The sequence below is a fragment of the Clarias gariepinus genome, chromosome 6 (assembly GCF_024256425.1).
Source record: "Clarias gariepinus isolate MV-2021 ecotype Netherlands chromosome 6, CGAR_prim_01v2, whole genome shotgun sequence".
Lineage (NCBI taxonomy): Eukaryota > Metazoa > Chordata > Actinopteri > Siluriformes > Clariidae > Clarias > Clarias gariepinus.
The window spans coordinates 30,778,532-30,800,305 of record NC_071105.1 but is presented as its reverse complement, the minus strand read 5'-3'; the positions used below and the strand labels follow the sequence as shown (position 1 = coordinate 30,800,305).

At 39.5% G+C, this 21,774-nt stretch overlaps 1 protein-coding gene across 11 annotated transcripts in view; it reads right to left on the bottom strand.

The window, feature by feature from the left end:
* The window catches only part of lrrfip1b (leucine rich repeat (in FLII) interacting protein 1b), a 46,505-nt gene extending 24,967 nt beyond the window's left edge, over nt 1-21,538 (bottom strand). For all 11 annotated transcript variants that reach the window (XM_053498355.1, XM_053498356.1, XM_053498346.1 and 8 more), the window contains exon 1: nt 20,918-21,538. In XM_053498355.1, the coding sequence (XP_053354330.1) occupies nt 20,918-21,007 (90 nt within the window). In that variant the 5' untranslated portion in view covers nt 21,008-21,538. The remainder of the gene's footprint in view (nt 1-20,917) is intronic.
* Nucleotides 21,539-21,774: the final 236 nt, after the last annotated feature.

Here is a 21,774-nt window from a genome sequence, read left to right as displayed (position 1 = left end):
TTAAAGTAATAAACAGTGTTGTGTCAGACATGATCAATCTACCAACTGTTCTTTTGTTGATAATTTGTGTACATGTTTATTAAAATGTCACTTCTTACATGCGCCGAGGCACAGATATTCATGATATTTAAAGTTTAGTATTTTATTTTATTTCATTGTATTTTATGATATCACATATTGGACGAGTAACACACTCTCCCAATTTGCTATCCGCCCACTTCCACCTGCATGAGCTCATACTGTAAATGCCAATGATAATTGGCGAATAATATTGCTGTGATTGAGACTTGAGAGAAAATATGCCACCCCTCGCCCTCTCACCGAGGGCACGGCCACATTTGTTCCCTTGGTCTCCCAGCCACAACCGGCTGTGGCATCTTTGGTATTTAAACTTGCAATCTCAAAATGATAGGACAAGCCCATTACATTTTTTTTTTTTACTTCGAAGGGCAGCTGCAAGGGAACGTTATCACATTTGTTAACTGTAAGCACAACATAAAGGGCATTTTTGGAAAAATGCCATTTTGTTAATCATGGAAGCAATTACCACTTGCACCCACATGTGTGCTACTCTGTTGGGGCTGAAAAAAGAGCCCCAGTCCAGGAGGACAGTGTCCAGCAATAGTCCTCCTCTTTTATCCCTGACATAAAATGACCTTATTAAGTATATTACATTACTGACTTAAGTAATTTTGAGCAGGAACAGATCAGTGATCACTATGGGCATTATTCAGTATTGACATTTAAACACTTCTCAGAATGAACCATTCGAAACAAATCAGCACAAACAGCCAACTCGTTTGGAACTGACATCACTAAAATACACACACCATTATATAAAATACAGTTTGATCTTAGATTACATTTTGTACATATTAGAGATTTGTGTTGTCTTAAACATGCACACATTCCACTGAGAGCAAACAACCCCGTGCTTACAGTATGTGATCTCAGCAGTGATTCTGTTTTAGATGAGCGCTACTTTGATTTTCCCCAAGCACATTTTCTACAGCACTTTCTGTCCAGATGAACGATCACCAATCTTTTCCACAAAGGTTTCTTATTCATCCTTCAATGAATATTTTGTCCTGGTCAGGTTTGTGAAAAACGATGAAGAACACACACAAACCCTGACACCCGAGGGCAATAAAGACTAGACAATTCACATACCAGCAGGTTTTGAGGGATGGAGGGGAATGAGAGAACCAGTTCACAGCAAGATTGCGGTCTGGAAAAAAGCTGGTTCTGTTCAGTTTCAACATGTATGGTAAAAACTGATATTGTCCTGTGCGCCAACAGAGGCTGCATGAGAGTTCGTGCACTGAGCAGAGACAGATCAGTGGTGCATGATTACATGCATTCGCAATGTTGTCACTGGTATAGAGGACACTCTATGCCACCTGTGTTTCTGACAGCCTGGTTCTGTCAGAACAGACCTGTTGTTGATGCCCTACAAACCTGCTGCCATCAGACCAGACAAGTCCCCCTACTAAATTAGCCTAATCTGGACTGTCTTTGGACTGTGGTAAACCGGACTACCTAGAAAACCCCTTCAAGCATGGGGGGAACGTGCAAACTCCACACACACAGACCCGAGGCATGAATCGAACCCTCAACGAAGTCACAGTGCTAACCACTACACCACCGTTTCACCTCCTAAATTTCTGTCTTTGTGGAAATACAGAAAGCCAATAATGACAATTAATAATAATGGCAATAGACACCAGGGCCAGGGGTAGCTCAGAGGTTAAGGCAGTGAACTACGGTTCAGAAGATCCCAGGTTCAAACCCCACAACCATCACGTTGCCACTTTTGGGCCCTTGAGCAAGGCCCTTAACCCTCAGCTGCTCATATCTGTAATGAGATATAAATGTAAGTCGCTCTGAATAAGAGCATCTGCTAAATGTAAATGAAGACACACCTCATTTTGTGTTTTCCATGTAATGGTCTCATTGTGTACAGGTGTGCCTCATATTGGGGCCAGTCCCAAAAGACAACCTTTTTTAGTGTGGCATCAATTTCAACATTCTGTGGGTATAAAAAGCTGGTATTGTCAGTAAGTCATTCCAAGTTTATTATTCAAACAGCCATGAACACACGACGTCACTTAACGGACGAGCAGCGCCACCTGGCCATGGCGCGCCTTCGGGTCTCAAAATGTCATCAGCAGACTTGCATCAAGACACAGAACTACTGGCAGAGTTCATGACAGACCCAGGAGTGGAGCCCCACAAGTGACAGACCGCAACGATGACCAGTACCTGAGGACCTATGCACTCGAACATCATTATGCAACTGCCACACAGCTGCAGGCCTGTTTACGAGATGCGAGGGGTACTAGGGTTTCCAGACAAACCATTCGCAACCGACTCCACCGCTTTGGCTTGAATGCCAGACGACTGTTGCAGGTGACTCCACTGACACCAACATCCGTAAACATCCCCCAATTCCGCCAGCACACCCCCAACTTTCTGTTCATGGATGATAATGCTCCACCACATCATGGCTGAATCGTCACAGCTCGACTTCAGGAAGTTGGGGTGCCTCATATGGTATGGCCATCAATGTCCCCTGACCTGAACCCCATAGAGCACGTCTGGGATCAGTTGAGGCAGAGACTGGATGATCGTACCCCACCCCCACGTGACCTGGCAGAACTGCGTGTAGCACTTGTGGAAGAGTGGAACGAATTGCCTTAGAACAGCATCATGAGGCTAGTGAGGAGCATGAGACGTCGCTGTCAAACCGTCATTGCGGTAAATGGTGGAAACACACGCTACTGACATTGCCAATTTTTGTTATTTGGGGCTATCCCTGTTATTGTCTACATTTTTGGGGTAATAAATATTAAACTAATGAAAATAGTGTTTCATCTCATTCAAATCTCAAAGGGAACTTTTACTTATTTCATTCGAATTCAGAGCAAATAGGAAAAGCACTCTTGTAAATAACAATATCCCTAACTTATTGTGAGCAGTGTAGATCCCCTACTGTATAATAGTGTGCAAGCTCTCTCACGCTTTTTGCAACAAAAAATTAAAAATAAAGCATGGTAAATAAAGTAGCTTTCACTTTGTCTGCATCTGTGTGGAGATTTCAAAATGTCACACTACAGCTAAATCCAGCAGTCGAAGATGCTGATGTTGCAGTATGCCAATAAAACCTATAAATCTATCAGCTCTTGCAGGTCAGAATGTGCTCCAGTCCGCCATAAAAAAGGGCTCTTGAACACATTCACTGACAAAAAGGTTGTGTACTTTGCAAACTAGTCAAGAGATGCCTTTTTAAATTCAAAATAATTCACAGAGTTCACGGTCAGATTTTATAGACTGAACCTTTTAGTAAATGATGGTATTTGTTTATGAGTGCTGAATGTTATTGTCTGACGAGGTGCAGCATCAGGACGTGTTACAAACCCTTCTGACCTTTGATACACGAAGGTCCAGAAAGAAAATAGACGGAAATCGCCCTGGTGATCCGGAACAAGAGGAAGTTTTACCACTGGGTGGAAGACTGCCAAAGCCACCTGGGTCATTTGGGTTTGATTATAGCAGGGGTTCTTTTATAGGCTGCACATGTGAGGTCACAGTCATGAAGTAAAGACTTGTCTATTAGTACTTTTTTATTATAACACTATTTTAAAAGCTTCCACTCGGTCCCAGAACCACGATTACATACAGTAAGCAGCCTTCAGGTATTTACAGTGAAACCGTATGCATTGTCTTATACTGTATAAATAGAAGCTAATTAACTGTAATTCTGAAAATACTGCATTGTAAAATGCCTACGGTGGTGATGGAGATTCTGTAAAAGGGAAACGGAAAGAAAGATGTGATAAGTGATAAGTGGGAAATAAAAACACTACTACAATCTTCTTTCAGTCCAATCTCCTGACCATCCTGCCAACAACATGTCAAGGTAGGTCTGCCTTTTTTCAGTAGGTACTGTAGCATGGCAGGCCCTCATGCAGGAAGAACTTTGTGCATTTCTAAGGCAGAAAAACAAGCACAAGCAGACTATAAATCATAAGACAAAAGCATGTGCATGCCAGAATGACCTATTTATGGTTTAACTGCTTATTTTTTCCACAGAGGCCTTTGCACGCCTGTTGGCTCAAATGAGCCCACTGTTTAAAGCATAGACCTGAAATGACTTCGGAAACTGAGCATGCTCACACAGAAGTGATTAAAACCTTAAAATACCTAATAAGATATTCCAAATAAAGGAACCGAAAGGGTAAATAAGGTCAGAGCATAGTCACAAGTTTGGAAGATATGTGATAATTGTCTCAGTGTTCATGTAGTGAAACCTGTTATGGGATGAGCACAATAACACAATGTGTCATTCTTAAGGCAATAAGTGCAACATTAGTTACTATGGATAGAGACATTACATTTCAAGCATTTTAAACATCATAAGTAACCATACAGTATGTCTGCTTTTATATTCACTGTTTAGTGCCATCCCAGTACACTCACAGTATCAGTACCACAAAAGAACTGCCACAACTTATCCCGACATATTGTTATGTTCAGGCTTGTAGCAGGATAAAGATCTCACAAATCCTTTAAGCTGCCATGGATCATTTCCCTGTTCAGAACTACAGCTCATCATTTATGTGCTGCAAGTAGGAAAAGGGGAAACATCTGCAGTTGTTCCTTTTCACTGTGTAGCTACATGAGTTATATTTTGGCTTTCCTTGCTTCCTAAAGTAACTGCTCTAAATACAAGCTGGCACTCATTTCTGTCACAGAGACTAGGGATCGTTAGAGCATCGGAAAGGTGTAACGTGATTCATTAAATATGGGGATCAGTGAATTTTGTACCCAAAATAAGCAACTTCACTTTTTAGCCTGAAAGAACTTTTGGTATTGGTATCCAGTTCTAGGACTACAGGTAAGTACTAGTGCTACAGGTAGAAAATGTCAGCATTGCGAGTTCATTTACAGAGTTGACAGGAACATTTATTGTACTACTGCAGCTGCATGCTTTGTAGTCAATATATACAGAATGTATTGACTGATGATCTGTCCAGGCTGATCCAACAAACAAACCACGAGTTCGCCACAAGAGAAAGACATCCCAACACCCAGTGCATCAAAACCAGTTCCCAATCCAATTAAACTCCCATGGAATCTGCTGGACAAACAAGACTCACTGAAACCTGACCCTACAACCCATAGCACCCAAATGTCCTGGTGCCAGACAACAGAGCACAGACTGAAGGTCCTGTGAAGCCATTCCCCCAGGGGCCAGAGCCACTCCAGTGGCAAAAGGGGAACAAGCAACACTCGGCTTCATGTTTTGGGTCTTAATGTTATGGCTGGTTGGTGTATTGTGCAAGTTGTTTTGTGTATGATTTACAAAGACTCATTACATTAATCATATCATGCTTAAAGACAGAAGAGAAACCAACATATGGAGACCTGTGTGGTTAGCTTGGGATGCACGTGGTGACCTTAAAGGCGGTACTGGCCTCAGTTGATGCATACATCTGTTCTCTGAGGAATTGTGACTGTGGTTGCTCAATAGTTCTGGTCTGGAATTTCCTACATTGGGAACTGGACTCAATATTAACTTATTTACCATAAGATATATAGTTATGTTATATTTAACTTTCAGCTGCCTAACACACACAGAATGACTGCACAACAGTTCCTGCTTTCTGTTAACACCCAAATGAGGATGGGTTCCCTGTTGAGTCTGGTTTCTCTCAGGGTTTCTTCCTGTTGCCCTCTCAGGTGTTTCCTTCCCACCGTTGCCCTCGGCTTGCTCATCAGAAAATGTAGAAAATCTGATCATTTAAATTCAAACACATCTTCTCACATTTCATACACAATTCCAAATTTTCTTTTGATTCTGTAAAGCTAGAAACAAATAAATTTAAATGAATATTTATATATATAAGCTGTGCCATTGAGGGATGGGAGGGGCCGGTTCGGCCGATAAGCGATAGGAGTTGGTCGAGGAATCTTGCAGGAGACTGCCCACGCAAGCCCTCTCTGCCCACCTCCAACGCTCAGCAGCCTGTGCCAGTGGGGCACTGCTTCCAGACCTGCACATGTATAACTTTCCCTTCCTTCATGCTTTCAACCCTCTCCTAATAAAATTACCCCTTTCCTGGAAGACCTAACCTCGTGTCCGCCCGTGGGTCGAACCCGGTAGTATATATATACACACCATACAGTCTGTATATAGATGGTAAATACAGATGTCTTCATGAAACCATGTCTGCATAATAGCACATTAGTATAAAACAGGTTAAAGTGATAGACAAGACAGTATGAATGTAAAATAAAAGAACATGTCCCATTCAGAAAGACTGTATTATTATTATATTGAAATCCTGTATGTACCGTAAATGTTAACATGGGAAATAGGCAACAATACATTATACAAATTTAATCCCCTGCCTTGTAGGGATTAGTGTATGGTAATGATAATCCTGTGCATGTATAAAAGTGTTTCCAACATTAGCAGTAGTCTAACTGGTTGAGGTAGTTAGACTAATCCAAAGCTCAGCAAATTCTGAAACACCACACACTCTCAGGGCAGCATATTAATTCCTTTTCTTCCATCTGTCCTTCTAAAGCCTTTAGCACAGCTTAAAATACACTCCTCCTAATTAGGAAATTTAGTAACGAGGCCATGTTTCTACCTTCAAATAGCTTTGATATCATCTCAGTAACGGAGTTTTTCTTTTTTTCCGCTACGGAAATTCTTAATAAGCCCCATGCTTCTTGTTCCACAGGGATGAATGAAGGTAAAATGTCGACTGAGCTCAGCAAGTGCATGTTGTAGTTCCTCTCCGTGGCTCTGGAAACTCTCAGCACTTTGAAACATTCCAAAGGAAACAAGTATGTAGTTGGAGCTGAAATCAGTTTGCTTGTTTTATTCAACTTACCTAAAAAAGTATATCTCTGAAAGGCCAATGAGGGAGCATGGTACAGTAAGTAACCCAATACTGTACCTTATTTTTAACCATGCATTGTAAGCTAATTGTATGTTTTTTTTCGCCCTGGCAGGTTGGAATAACAGTCAGATTAGCTAAGCAAACACTCACAGTGCAGCTGGGAACATCCTCTCTTAAATGCTAGTGTAGCAGAACTGCGATGATGGATAACCGGACAAAAATGCTTTTCGGTGCAAAACAATAAAGCCACGATCTCTATCACTAGTTTCGAAAGCAAAATAAAGCACAGCATCATATCCACAGTCTAACATCCACTCAGACGGATTTAAAAGCTAATGCTAGTAATAAACAAAGCTAATGAGTTTCACTGTAACAAACTAAAAGCTGGCTTCTGAATTCAAATCCTTTTTTATCAATTTTCAATTCTTTTATGTATGAGCAAAAGATGATTCTAAAATCACGTCAACATTAGCAGGATCTGCTATTTCATGCCGGTAAACAGCTAATCTGTTAGCTGAAGAAGGATGTGACAGCTAGCTAGTTAGAGTTATAAACAACACATTTCAGAGATGAATGCAACCGAAACATACATTGATCCTAACCCTGAATGACCCGAACAGGCAAGCTGCTACAGAGACAGACAGGGCCGGTAAAAATGTTTTTTTGTTTGTTTTGTTTAGACATTTTTTGCTCTGTTCTGTCTTGTTTTTTGATGGCCAACAGGCCCTCTAACGCCTTGGCCCACCAGGATTTTTCCCAGTCTAACTGGCATTTACAAATTTCTCACTTTGTCTGATTAATGTCCCAATGTGTGTGTGCTTATGCCCTAAAATAAGTTTTCCCCCTATCCATGATGTACAGTACCCTGCCACCCTACCATTGTAACCCTATGGGGTCTAAGCAATTCTAACTACACAATCAACCGACCACTATAAAGAAATCCTGCATACAGGCAGAATAAACACAGTGCACTTTCCAATATACTGTATGTCAAGATGCTTTTTTTTTCTTGTGCAAAACGCCCACACTCCTCTCACTCCCAGTGAAGTTATGCCTGATTAGACCTCAGAATGATGTGTTAAAAGCCTGTTCTACAGTGAGCATTAATCTTTCTTCTTGTTAAAATAGGGAGTACACAAACACCTAACAGACATTAATAGACCCATGTCTTCCCTACATATCTATTACAGTAGCTCTGCGTTGGGGAAGATTTTCACACAGACTGCACTGTTCACCAAAATATTTAAGTTAAATAAATGAACAGTGTGTTATTGGGTAGAGATACAAGGTGCGTTCAAGTTCAACTGGGACTTTCAAGACAAACTGGGACTGGGGTTTCAGACTGTGCAATGCTCAAAGAAATAAAATAAATAAAAACAACAACAACACAAAACTGAGCATGTTAAATGTTCATGTGCATGAAAGCACGATTAGAAGAAGACTGAACAAGTGCGGTTTGTTTGGAACGACTGCCAAAAGAAGGGATGGAGGCTGACAGCTGTCTAACCAGTAAATAGACGCACGACTGAGGTTCACAAAACTGCATTCTGGAACAATGTTCTATGGACAAATGAGGCCAAAGTAGAGTTATTTGGTCTTAATACTCAGTGCTTTGTTTGGGGAAAATCAAACTGATTTTTAGCAGAAAAACCACAAACTCACTGTGAAGCATGGTGGACCTGGCCACCTTACAGTCATTGAGTCGACCAGAGTACTGTATATAGTAGGTATAGTATCTGTCCGAGAGCTAAAGCTTGGTCGAAAATGGGTCATACAACAATGATCTGAAGCACACCAGTAAATCTACATCAGAATATCTGGAAATAAAGGAATCAAGGTTTTGTAAAGTCCAGACCTCAACCCAATTGAAAGGCTGTGGTGCGACCTTAAGAGGGCTGTGCATAAACGAATGCCTCAATGAACTGAGGCAATGTTGTAAAAGGGATTGGGCCAAAATTCCTAATTTCTGATGTGAGAGGCTGATAAAGTCCTTCAGAAAATGATTAGTTATTGCTGCTAAAGGTGGATTTGTAAGCTGTTGAATCATGATGGTACTGTACTTTAGTATTACATGTTTTTTCCTTCTTGGCTTTATTTTTGTTAAATAAATAACGGCACAGTAAAAAAAGCTATATGTTGTTTGTCTGAGGTTGTATTTACCTGATACTAAGTCCCACAATGATGGAAATAAAGAACAAAAACAGAGAAACAATCTAGAGAAATTTACCTTTCTAAATAGATTATTCAAAAATAAAAATTCACTCCAATCGAGCCAGATCAGGTTTGACTGTTAGAATAAAGGTGCTGGCATGATGCATTTTTATTTCCAGTTGGGCTGTTATTCCCATTATAGGTGGAATATCATGGCTTATGGAAACACGTTGTCTAGCTCAAAGCCATCTCACTAGAGCATTAGTATAATTATCACCCATATAAATAATGAGCTCAGTCACCTTGTGATTCTGCTTCACATACAGCTAACACTTCACCATGCTTGTGTTGGTGAGGTAATGTTTATCCAGAAAGAGCTTCCAGAACACAATTTATAGCACTGAAACCTTGCGTTTAACATTTATTTTGGCAAACTTGATCATTTTTCATTCTTTCCTGACTGCAGTAAATTATCTCAGAGATAGTGAGGACTGTTGACATAAGCACAGTGCTGGAAATAAAAACCATTTAACCGTGATAATCTCTCGCATATACTCAAATACAATTGGGATTTTTTTAGGGACTCATATAATGGAACACAGCAGAACATTCAATAAACTGCGATCCAGTTTAACTTTCCAGAGAGCGTGCTAGGAGTTTGGGTTTGGCACTGCTTTCCTTCTTACTTTCTTTTTTTAATCCTAAAGGAATTCTGGCCAAATCCTGCCAAACCTGTTAGTCTTACCAATTTCACCAGCTCCCACAGTTAATATTTTTATTTTTGCCCACAAGCAATATATTAGTGGTGGTATGTGGTTTAGTCGGTTTCCTCGAAATAGAGTACTGTGAAAAAGTCTTGAGCCACCCCACACTTCATCATATTACAGTACACTAAATGATGCAGATTAAATAGAAGAAATGGGAACAAATACTTTACAGTAACAGGCTGCAAAGTGCATAAAGATTTTAAAAAGAATTGGTTGTACAGTATATCTACCAACCTCAACAGCAACCTCATTTCCTCTCTCGTCTGTTCCAACCACTCAGCATCCAGCATCAGCTGTATACTAATCACCAGCCTGATCATCTGTCATCATCTCCACCTGTTTCTCACCAGTAAAATGCCTTTTTAATGCTTGAATGATTCATAGATCACTGTGTGGCTAAACAAACAAAAAACATTTCTCTAAAACTGGTCAGAAAAAGGGACCAGACTAAAAATGAGAGCCAAACACTTGTCCAGAAAAGTCAGAAAAGTCCTTCAGGATTTGGGAACGCCAATTAGCCTAATCTGCATGTCTTTGGAGGGTGGGCGGATACTGGACCACCCGAAGGAAACCCAGCAAGCACTGGGAGAGCACGCAAAGACCAAACCCCAGATCCGAAACTGATCAAGCACCCATGGGATGTGACAGAAAACACTCCTGATGCAGCTGAAACCACGCAAGAGATCCACTGCCAACGAATGGAGGCTGAATAGCAAATTATACATTAAAAGCTAATGCATCTACTTACACATCTAAAAGATAACCTGGCTAGATGCAACACCCCCAGCTACAGCATGTCAGTGTCATTTCTGGCTGCAAATGATCCAACTTCCAAATAATATCTATCCAGTGTTTGTACTATGTTCCTCTCTTTCCATTAATAGAGGAAGGAAAAGGCAGAGTTGTCATCACTGAGTACACAACAATCAGTGACTGTATATTGTATATCAGTGGACAATATGACCTAATTTATTTTTCCATTGTTCAGTTTTAAACCATTTTGGAGCCGAAGTCTGAGTACTGTACAGTAGATATAGTCTATGAGCTAACATTTGCTACCTCGTTAACATTACTTAATAAATCGTGTTTGCAATGTACAGTAAGTATGGACTCTGGTTCAAAACAACTTTTGAACCATGGTCCTCACAAAAGTAATAAACAAAAAAATAAGAAATTATAAAATAAACCAACACTCGTGGGAAAAACATGTACAACCACCTGTATTGTAGCAACAATGCAATAACAATGTGGTTAACTTTTTGTGCACAGCTTTCTTAAGATACCACTGCAGTATTTCAAGTGGGAACATTATGGTACAAGTAGAGTTTAGCTTTGTCTTTATGTCCCAGGCGCTGCAGCTGCAAAACAAGTCCAGTTCATCACCCCTCTGCCGACATACTTGACAGCTGCCATGGTGTGTTTATGGTTGATTTTCACTAAACGTGATGACCTAACACCTCCAGGAGGATATTGTTCGGGAACTTTGGTGATTTGTTCATGTTTTTGTTTTGTTTTTTGGGACAGAAGCCACTCCTCACAACTCTTCCATTAAAGCAATTTGCTTTGTTGTGATATGCTGTAGCTCTTAGGATTTTCTTTATGACTCTGACCATTAAACTATCTAAAGTTTGAGCTGGAATGAGCTGAGATGCCAACTTCGGAGATGACTAGAAACCTCTTCATTTGTAAACTTTCTCACTGTACAAAAATGGTAAATGTGAAAGTGTTTGGACATGGCCTCATAACCCGTCCCAGATTCACGAGCAGCAACAATTGCTCCACTGCAGTCATGGCTGATGTCCTTTCTTATTCTTCTGCGCTTCTGGAGGTTGTCATGTGTCTTAATCATGAACTAATCTGGCTGATAATTACTGTATTAACGATTGCGTATGTAGGAAGAGTGCATGTATTATTTTTTTCCCACCTGCTCGCTGAATAATGATTAACCTCTTAAGGACAAATGACCACAGTGTGAAATCTGTTGTGTTTTTTGTTGTCATCTGAGGTTATTTTGTTTATTTGTAGATTAGAGTTGATAAGAATAAAAGCTACATCCTTTTAAATATAATCATATAAAAGGAAATGTAGCTATCATGAACTAAAACTACTGGGGTGATATAAAGGTTAACGAAACTCACAAATATAATACTGTATATTACTTTTGCCTAAAAGGTAAATTTGTGAAATAAAATGAGTGAAAGTTTCCATTCGCTAACTTGGAAATGGGCTGGTTTTAAAATTGTATTACAGCTCGCCACTAGAGGGACTCAGAGAGTCTACATATGGATTTCACTTCACTTAACCCCTTATTACTGTACAATGTCTGCGTTACAGTATCGACAATTTCGGGCTACCATCAGGAAGTCCGTATCTACAGAGTGACCTAAAAGGTAAGTATATAAAATAAGTTTGTCAAGGAATGTAGGTATTACCTAGTTGAAACTGAGTGTGTATAATGATTAGGTCAGAAGAAATTTAGCACAAAGTAAGGCTGCTGAAGGTTTTGCTTGGCTAGGAGAGGACTCAGAGATCTCTCTCTCTCTCTCTCTCTCTCTCTCTCTCACACACACACACACGCGCGCGACCCCACCCACATGCAAAAACTTAATCCACTCTTAAAATGCTGTAAGATCCCATGATGCATCACTTCCTTCTTTCCATCTCCATTTACCAAGTACTAAGCAGCAGCTTAAAGCTTATCCTACCAACCCCCAATCACATACACGTAACACACCACGAAATTACTTAATGTGAGAAAGGAAATGAATATATGAACATATATTATACGAGAAAGAAAACACTGTTAAAAATATTTCTTTAAAAGCCACTGTTCTGGCTGTAACAACCTAATGGAGAAATACTTTAAAAGCCTATAACATGTCAGATAAAAGGCCGACCTGCCAGCTGTGGAGTGGACATTAAAGTGTTTACTTGACTGACAGTCAGAACAGGAAGTTAACACTGTCTAAAGGCTTAATGATCCAGGTCAGTGGGTAGAGACTTGGCAAACTTCTTCCCTGCCGTCTTCCCATTTGCCAACACTCGTATTGCTTAATCAGTCTTGACCTGTTTAAAGAACATATTTAACATAAAGCCCTGCTCTATCACTTTTGGCTACGTTTTTACTGCCACACATTCTCAACTAAGGCAATAAGGGAGGAGGAACAAGCAGTGGATGTAAATTTGGTCAAATGTTCCACTGAGCTCAACATGTGTGACTAAGACTAATGTTAAATTTAGAAAATGACACACTACTATTTCTCTTTCTGCACAGCCACGCCATGGTCCCACAACTGCAAAGCTGTAATTTACATGAGCCTGGGTGTTTCAAAATGTACATTCTCACACACACTGGTGAACAGTAACACTGACTCAGTTACTCAGTCAGTGTCACATGGTGGTTACACTCAGTTGTACTGTAGTTAACATAATCTAATGTTTTTTTTTTCCTTTCTTTTTTAGTGGGGATGAAAACATAGTTGACTAAGTTACCTTCATTACAGTGTTACAGTACTATTTTGGGAGATTTGTACTTTCCTGCAAGTACAAGGGGCGTTCAAGTCAAACCACTTTTTTAAATATATTTTCTTTGAGTCGAGATCCGAATTTCATGTTTGTCTTAGACTTCTCTCTCTCTCTCTCTCGCTCTCTTTCTCTCTCTGTAAGTCCATAAAAATAAGCAACTTTGACGTGCCTTGTATTTTTCCTTGTATTTTTAAGAAGTACAAACAATTTTAAATGAATCTTTAGTGCATCTTAATTTTCAGGTTGTTGAACTGTAGATGAATGTGAAAGGACTCTCACGTTAGGTATTTTACATGCCCTGGCCCTGGACTGCTGTGGATACGTTTTCTTAAACAACCCCTGTTTTGTCTTATAGTGCTTCACTATATAGAGCTTCACATTACTGCTTTTATTATCGCCATGGTTTCAGAACATAAGAGACAAACTGGTTTTAAACTTCATGCAGGAAGAATAAACATACATTGATCTGTTCATACATTTTTCAAGGATAAGTTTATATATCAGTTCATAGTCTATGTTCCTTTTTTTGGAGTAAGTCATGCTTTGTCGCACTTTCATTTCTGTTTCTTCTATAAACTCCATACACGCTAAACATGTCGATTGGCTCTGATGAGTGACGTGTATAGCCATGCTACATTACTGGTATATTTATTATTCTTATTTACCAGAAAAGAACTGTCCGGATCAGGACCACAGTATGCCATTTAGTGATGTCTGCTCTATGTGATCCCTTATGCTACATTAACGCATTTCACTAGTGCTTGGATATAATCAAGGTAGAAAGATCTAGCTAACTCATCTAGACTGTTCAAATCATTCATACTATTCTAGACATAAACTAGCTTTCAGTATCTTATTTGACATGCCAAGAGAACATCAGTATTAAACAGTGTTATTTCAGCTGTCTTTTACAATTATCACAAGGAGCGTTCAAGGCAAACCGGGACTTGTGATAAAATTTCTCGTAAAAGAGGGCGTAAAACAGAAGACAAGACTTCACAGCACAGTACGGTGATGAGACTCAGCCACAGTTAAACATTTCCACATATTTGGGCCATTAATGGAGATCCATCGGACTACAGAATTGGGCATCCCCAGTACATATAATTAACTAATGGTAATAACATACTAGGTAACATAAAGTAACCAATTATATATTTAATTTCACGTAAAAAAAATCTTGACAGTAAATGTCATGAGGGCCATTTTAATGTACATTTCAGTAAGGAAAACTGAGAGACGAGAGCTTTCTAATGTTAGATGAGGCGAAGGAGGTAGGACTTTCAGGATGTCAGTTAATATCTCAGAGTTAAGAACACCTGCGAAATTAACATATATTCCAGATTTTTATGTCAATAGACTAAGTTTGGCAACGGATAAAAGAATACTGCTATTTTTGTGTACTTTTCAGTGATATGCTGCAGTGTACTCTGATGTTCTCCAGGTTATAAATCAATAACTATAGCTCTGTAACCATGGAAAAAAAAATATTTGGTCACTTGCAAACTGTTTCCATATGCATCCGTCTCCTCTTCAAACTAAACACAAACATTTGGAAGAAATCCTGCAGCTGGTCTCATCTGTCTGCAATGCAGTAAACATGACTGAAGGGGGTTATAAACTACTGAAAAGTTCCAGCTACCTCCAGCCATGTTTTGAATCTGCTGCATAAGCTAGAGAGCCAAGTCCAGTATAAACACAGTAGAGTGAAAGTCTCTCTGTTTGGACTTCAGACCGTTTCTGAATGACCAGACTGCATTCAAAAAGCTGTGACTTTAGCTCGGAGTTAAAGCGAGAAATAAAATGAGTTTGTATTGTAAGCATTGTTGCAAGCACCACATGCACAACTCTAGTGGGTGCATGATCCTAACCAAGGCATATTCCTAGCATAAACATCTGGGAATCTTTTAAATTGAAGTTAAAATAAATTGGCTGGAGTATTTTCCATGCTTAAGCCAAACAAACCAACTTCAGTTCCTCGGCTTTCATCAAACCATGAATAGATTTTTTCATTTGAGATGGTTGCTATTTGCTTCCTGTCAGGCCATGTGACATCCCCATTGTTGATTATTTTCCTAAAACCACCCACTTTGCCAATGCAATACTATTTATCTTATTTACTTTTAGGCACGATTGATTCATAATGCCTACAATTGCTCCCCTGACCCCACTTCCCTACACACCTAATTGGTTTGCCAATAAACAGAAGATGAGATTCACACAGAGATTTTGGAGGAGAAGGATAATGAGGATGATGATGGTTTCTAATCAGTAGTCCACTTCAAGTCAGCAGTGTTCAGGTACAGTATGGCTGCCATATACATCTTATTTACTGCTGTATGCCGTACTGTGACTAACACTACCTTTTCAAGTGGACTGAAGCACGGTACACTAATCCGTGCCCAGGCATGATACATACTGTAGTGTTTACATTAAAAAAACATACCAAACTTTGGGGATCAACTTTGGGCTTGGGTCTGTAGTGTGAAAGCTCCCTTAATGGTGTTGCAGAATTGGTCATTTTACCACAATTGCAAGCAAAGATTCAATAAATCTTGATGGGTAAGCAGCTGTTACATTACTTTATCATAGTCATGTTTGATGTTAGGCTTTTTTTTCTTTCATTTTGATCTACAGTACAAGGATACTGTAGCTAACAAGCAATGACCACTTGATCAAAACTTTTTTTCTATAAATGATTGAGTGAAAATGCATGTCATGTACAGTACATAATACATATTATACATGTACTGTAGCCTAATATAAAACTGTTTAACAGCTACAGTCATTATCTAATACAGTTGCATCATAAATCTTTAAAAGGTTGGGAAGACTTCAAAAGTACTGAAGTGATTCTGGTTTGAAGTCTGAAATCATAGTTTGTTTTTGGCTATAGGCTAGCTTACTTGTCATCCATTAAAGAAAAAGTCCACCCTAAACACATTAAATATGCTCATGTTAAAAAGACATGCTTAGCCGTTCTGGTGTGAAAGTGTGGGCTGGTGCTGTATTTTCCTCATTCCCAAGAGAAGTCAATGAGTTTTGTTTGTGCTAACATCACAACTTGGACTGGCACACTGCCGTGCGAGAACAGTTACAATGATGATCTCAACGATAAGCTGTAACGTTCAGGGTATTGGTTGGCTCTTAACTCATAGAAAACAAGCAAACAAGGACACCAGTGACGTTCAAAAGCTCAACGTTCCAGAATGTAATCTACATAATTTTTTTCAAAAAGGTTTTGTCAAACCTCTCTCTTTTAATGATATCTTTTTTTTCATACCGTACATTGGCGGACCCCAAACCAAAAAAAGTCTCTGAAAAAACCTGTGTGTATGTCTATATGTATGTATGTCTGTCCAGGTTTTTGCCAGAAGTTAAACCTGTGCCATAAATAAACTCAAAATGTTGAGTAAAAGTGAAGTTATGAGCAGTTTTGTGCCGGGTTACGTCACAGCATTACTGCCTGTACAGTTTTAAATGAAACTTTTTCTGTACTTAGATATCTCCCTGAAGTTTAACCTACACCATAAGTGAAAGCAAAATGTTGAGCAAAGTGATGTTATAAGGAGTTACTTTAAAATAAGCTATTAATAAGCTACTTGTTCAACATAAACAAACACCTGCACCAATAGATATTTAACAGTAAAGCTAAACTGAATATTTTTACTGTGTTTACTTATTATTTTCACCTCTAAAATAACAACCCCAAAGTGGTATAAGTGAGACGTTTTAAGACAAAACTTTTCGATTTCCCTTCTGTGATTGACTCTCTGATTACCGAATATATGAAATATATTCGTATATAAATAACTATACTATACAAACTATACAACTTAGCGTAAACAAGGCGTGAGATACTCAACATTACAAGATTTCATTTCTTTGTACTGTATTAATAAGTATTAAAAAGACAGGCAGACATGTACAGTATGTGGGCTTCAACCTGAAATAATAATATCTTGGATTACATTAAATCTGATTAGCTTAGTTTTACTGTAGCTTTAACTATTTAACTATTTCCACAAACTCTTTTCCCATCAACAACAGGTACCAACCCTAATTGAGCTATAAGATACAGTACAGCAGATAATGTATTTGAAAGGAATTGTAGGAATTTAAAGTAATGAAGGGTAATTCAAATAAGGGTGTGTAAAATGTGGGAATCCCCAAAGTAAGGACAAGCACAATTAGTTGTGATATTATCTATATAAAGTAATTGAAGTAATGTAATTGCCATAGGCATCGTGTTACTGGTTATACCAGTTACTAGCACTCATGTCATGTTTCACACAAACAACAAGCACACCAACAAACAAATGATAACAAAAGCAACATTAAAAAACTACATGCTGATTGGTCATGTCTTGAATTTTCAAAAAGTACATATTGGAACCTGCAGTACAACACAGCACTTTTGTCCTGCCTTCTGTCCTGAAACTAAGGCGAATGACGAAGTAACAGATTTTTGCACTGAATACCTTAAAGCATTCTTTGTTTTAACTTTTCCTCTGGGAATGGTCACGAGGAGCAGAGCTCTAAAAGCTCTAGGAGACTAGAGAGCTCTAGAGTTTTATGAGGACACACAACACCAGAGGCCTTGAAGCCACTGGTAATTCTTTTTATAGTGTTCTTGTATATTCTTCTACACTGGTTTTCTTCTATATAGCCTTCTAAAGCCAGGTAAATGTCAACTATAGACCAACTATAGCACAATGTTACAGTGTTTTCTAAGGCGAAAAATCCCTGTGTGGATTTGTCACTGAGGAAATGCGTTCCAGATGTAGACCATTAACTTTAAAGGTCACAGCATGTCAGCAGAATCATGAGCAACATCAGCATGTTCCCATGTAAGAGCAAGCTTGATGATGTGAGATACCATACATGAAAGAAGCCAAATAGAAAAAAACAACTTTCATATCATTAACTTGAATTAAAGTATTTTCTACCAAAAAAAAGTAAGGGAAGTAAGAGCTTTGGCATTCTATAATCACTAGTCTCTTTATTTACATTCACCACCAGATACTATATTAGGAACAACTATCCAGTCAACCAATTATGAGGCAGCAGTGCATAATGCCATGTAGATACTGGTCAGGGATTTATTTCCAATTCATATATATTTTTAGAATAGGTAAAAAAAAAATCATCTCCGATGATCATGGTATGTCAGATGAGTTTATTTGAGTGTTTTCCAAACTGCTGATCTCTTGGGATTTTCACATCTACCCAAAATGGTCCATTAGTTTATTATGCAATTAAATTGAATCCTTTGGTTGGTTAGTTGATTACATTAAATGAATAGTTGCCTCAGTTTCCGATTCAGAAACAACTCACACATTTTTAATCATTAGGTAAACTTACAAATACAAAAACATGAAGAATATACCATATACTCGCATCTGCCACAAATCTGATTTGTCTCACAAATGGTTTGTTCATGGAAAAGCTTTGAGAAGGATGCTTACAGTGGTTTAACCTGAAAGCAAGACTATGGCAACTCAAATGACTACTATTTACAACCATGGTGAACAAAAAAAAAAAGGCTTAGAATTCACAGCATGTCAAAACCTCGAGTTAGACTGGCTACAACAACAGCAGACCACATAAGATTTCATTCATATCAGCCAAGAGCAGAAATCTGAGGATACACTGGGCACATGCACACTAAAACTGGAAAGTTGTATGGTAGTCCAAGGAGAACATTAGACATGATTGATTCATACAGTATTGTGCCCAGAAACAATTGCTCCCTCCTTTCCACTTTCCCACTGTCCAGCATTCAGCTTGTTTTTCCTCTCTGTACTGGGGTTCACTTGTGTATTTCCACTCTATGCCCCTACTTGGTTTGCGAGCCACAACTGAACACAAGAAAAGAAGATAAAAAAGAAGTTAACATTTGTGCTATGCCTAATGTTATTGGTATTTCTGAAAAATGTCAAGAGCAACACTCTCACGTGCTTTCCTATTTTCTCAACTATGGCTGGATAGAACAGAACGCTTTATCCTGTATTCAGGGTCGCGGGGACCTGGAGCCTATCCCAGGAGGCTTAGGGGACAAGACAGGGTACACCCTGGACAGGGTGCCAATCCATCGCAGGGCACGAACACATACACCCAGAAACACACTACGGGCAATTTGGGAACGCCAATTAGCCTAACCTGCATGTCTTTAGACTGTGGGAGGAAACCGGAGTAAACCGATAAAAAAAAACAAGCATGGGGAAAACATGAAAACTCAGAGATGCGAATCGAGCCTGGCCGGAAATCGAACCCGAATCCTGGAGGTGGAAGGCGACAGTGCTAACCACTACACCACCATGCCGCCCTATTAGAAGGAAACGTTTCAAGAAAAAAAGTGTGTGGAAGTACCAGATAAAGCAGACATAGAACTCGAGAAACAGAATAAGACAAGATCAGGAAATGATGCATTAGACGTTTTAAGGAATGAGACCTACAATTGGTGGTAATGTAACCAACCTACTGGATTCCAAACACCATTAAACAACAATGAAGAAGGTTAGATGTGATTGGCGCACACACTGAGATTTACTTGCATTCTCAGGTACAGTTGCTTTCATATCTGATTCGATCAGTGCCCGAGTACTCCGCACTGTGCCCGAGACCACCTGTCCAAGCAGACACGGGCACAGTTCCCAAGCGTGGAACAATTGTGTTCTCGCTGGTCATGGTGTGGAAAAAGTTATTTACTCAGGACCAAAGCAGGAGACCCTAAAACTGTGAGGCGGCGGTGCTAATCACTTGGTGCAAAAAATTATGATAGTGTCATCTATATAATACTCATAAGAAATTAAACTGTATAACACAATAATTCTGTGGGGAAAAGTAGGCTTTTTTAGCAAAATACATAGCAATCTTTCTGAGTTCTGTCTTTATCTGTGTAACATCAGGCACAAGCAGAAATTGTACACTTTAGGCTAGCACGCTGATATGATATCATTTAGCCTGTATAAACGTAGCGAACAGCACGTCACGGGCCGGGTGTGACGCAGGCGGCGTCTGACGTCAGCAGTCTCGCAGCCTCTTTTTAAATGTGGTTTCATTCTTTTCAATACGCATTCAATGCGTTTCCGGCGATCCTTTTAGGCCCTTTTCATTATACGCAGAATGCCTTCCACCTCAAGAGATCAACAATTGAACCGTTTCATTACATTTAATAGGGAAATCACCCTTAAGCGCGCGCACGTCATGTGGGTCACGCCAACAACAGCGCCCTTTGATGCGATACTGCGAAGAACAGCGTGTTTTTGTCCAATCCATCAACATAAAGCTCTTCGTACTTTCATATCATATGCATTAAAAAAGAAAACACAAGACAAAAACGACTCAGGGTCAGCGCATTGCTCCCTGTCTCGGGTTTATATGAGATATGAAGGCTTAGGGAGAACAAAAAACGCTGTGGAAAAATAAAGGAAAAGCCGCAATCTTCATCAGGAGTGGATTTGTTAGAGATGCATGTACTGAATTCGGATATTTTGCGCAGTATTACCCTGTTTATCATCACATCATCAAGCTTACGTGTCATTTCATTCCACTTACCTCCCGAGCTATCTGGCTCAGAGCATCATCCTCCGCCGACACTTTCTCCCGATTCGGGATTCTCTTCCTCCCCGTCACCTGAGTTCCCATTTCTAACCTAAGCTATGATTTTTTAAAAATGATTATTATTATTATTATTATTGTTATATCCAGCTAATATTACACATGTACGTTACAGATTAAAAGGCTGATTATCCAGCACGCGCTGTAATCTCCTCTAGCTCTTTAAACAGAAGTGTGAAGGTTCCACTGGATCCATTTCCCTGGAGTGAGAACGCAGCAGTGTTGCGGCTTTTCTAGCTGATTCCACATAGCACCCGCACAGCGTGTTTACACCTCCAACAGGAGCTTGTTGCTCCTCCAAACACGAACAGGTCGTGTCCGAGAAATCACGCAGGACGATGACAACTCGCTAATCCAGTGGATTTACTGTACAACCGCAGGCTGGTGACATTGTTCAAACTGTCACAGATCAGCACACCCCTGAGAACGTCCTCCCGCTGGAAACCAAATAAATAAGGACAACATATACATACAAACAAAAAGTTTTCATTTATTTTATACGGCACACCAAAAGCCCTAAGGACAGACAAGCAAGCAGATGATGATGATGATGATGATCCATTCGTTCCGGGATTCGGAACCAATCAGGTTTCAGTTCCAGCTACTGGATGATCCTGAACCAATGGCATTCCAGGCAATGCTGCTGGTTGTGGGCGGGGCTACAAAGAACCCAGCCACTGCCTTTCATCCTGATTGCGTATACTGCAGGAAAATATGACAGTGCAGTTAAACGCTGTAAAACAATATATAGCATACTCTACATGGCCCAAAAACTTATGAACAGCTGATCATTA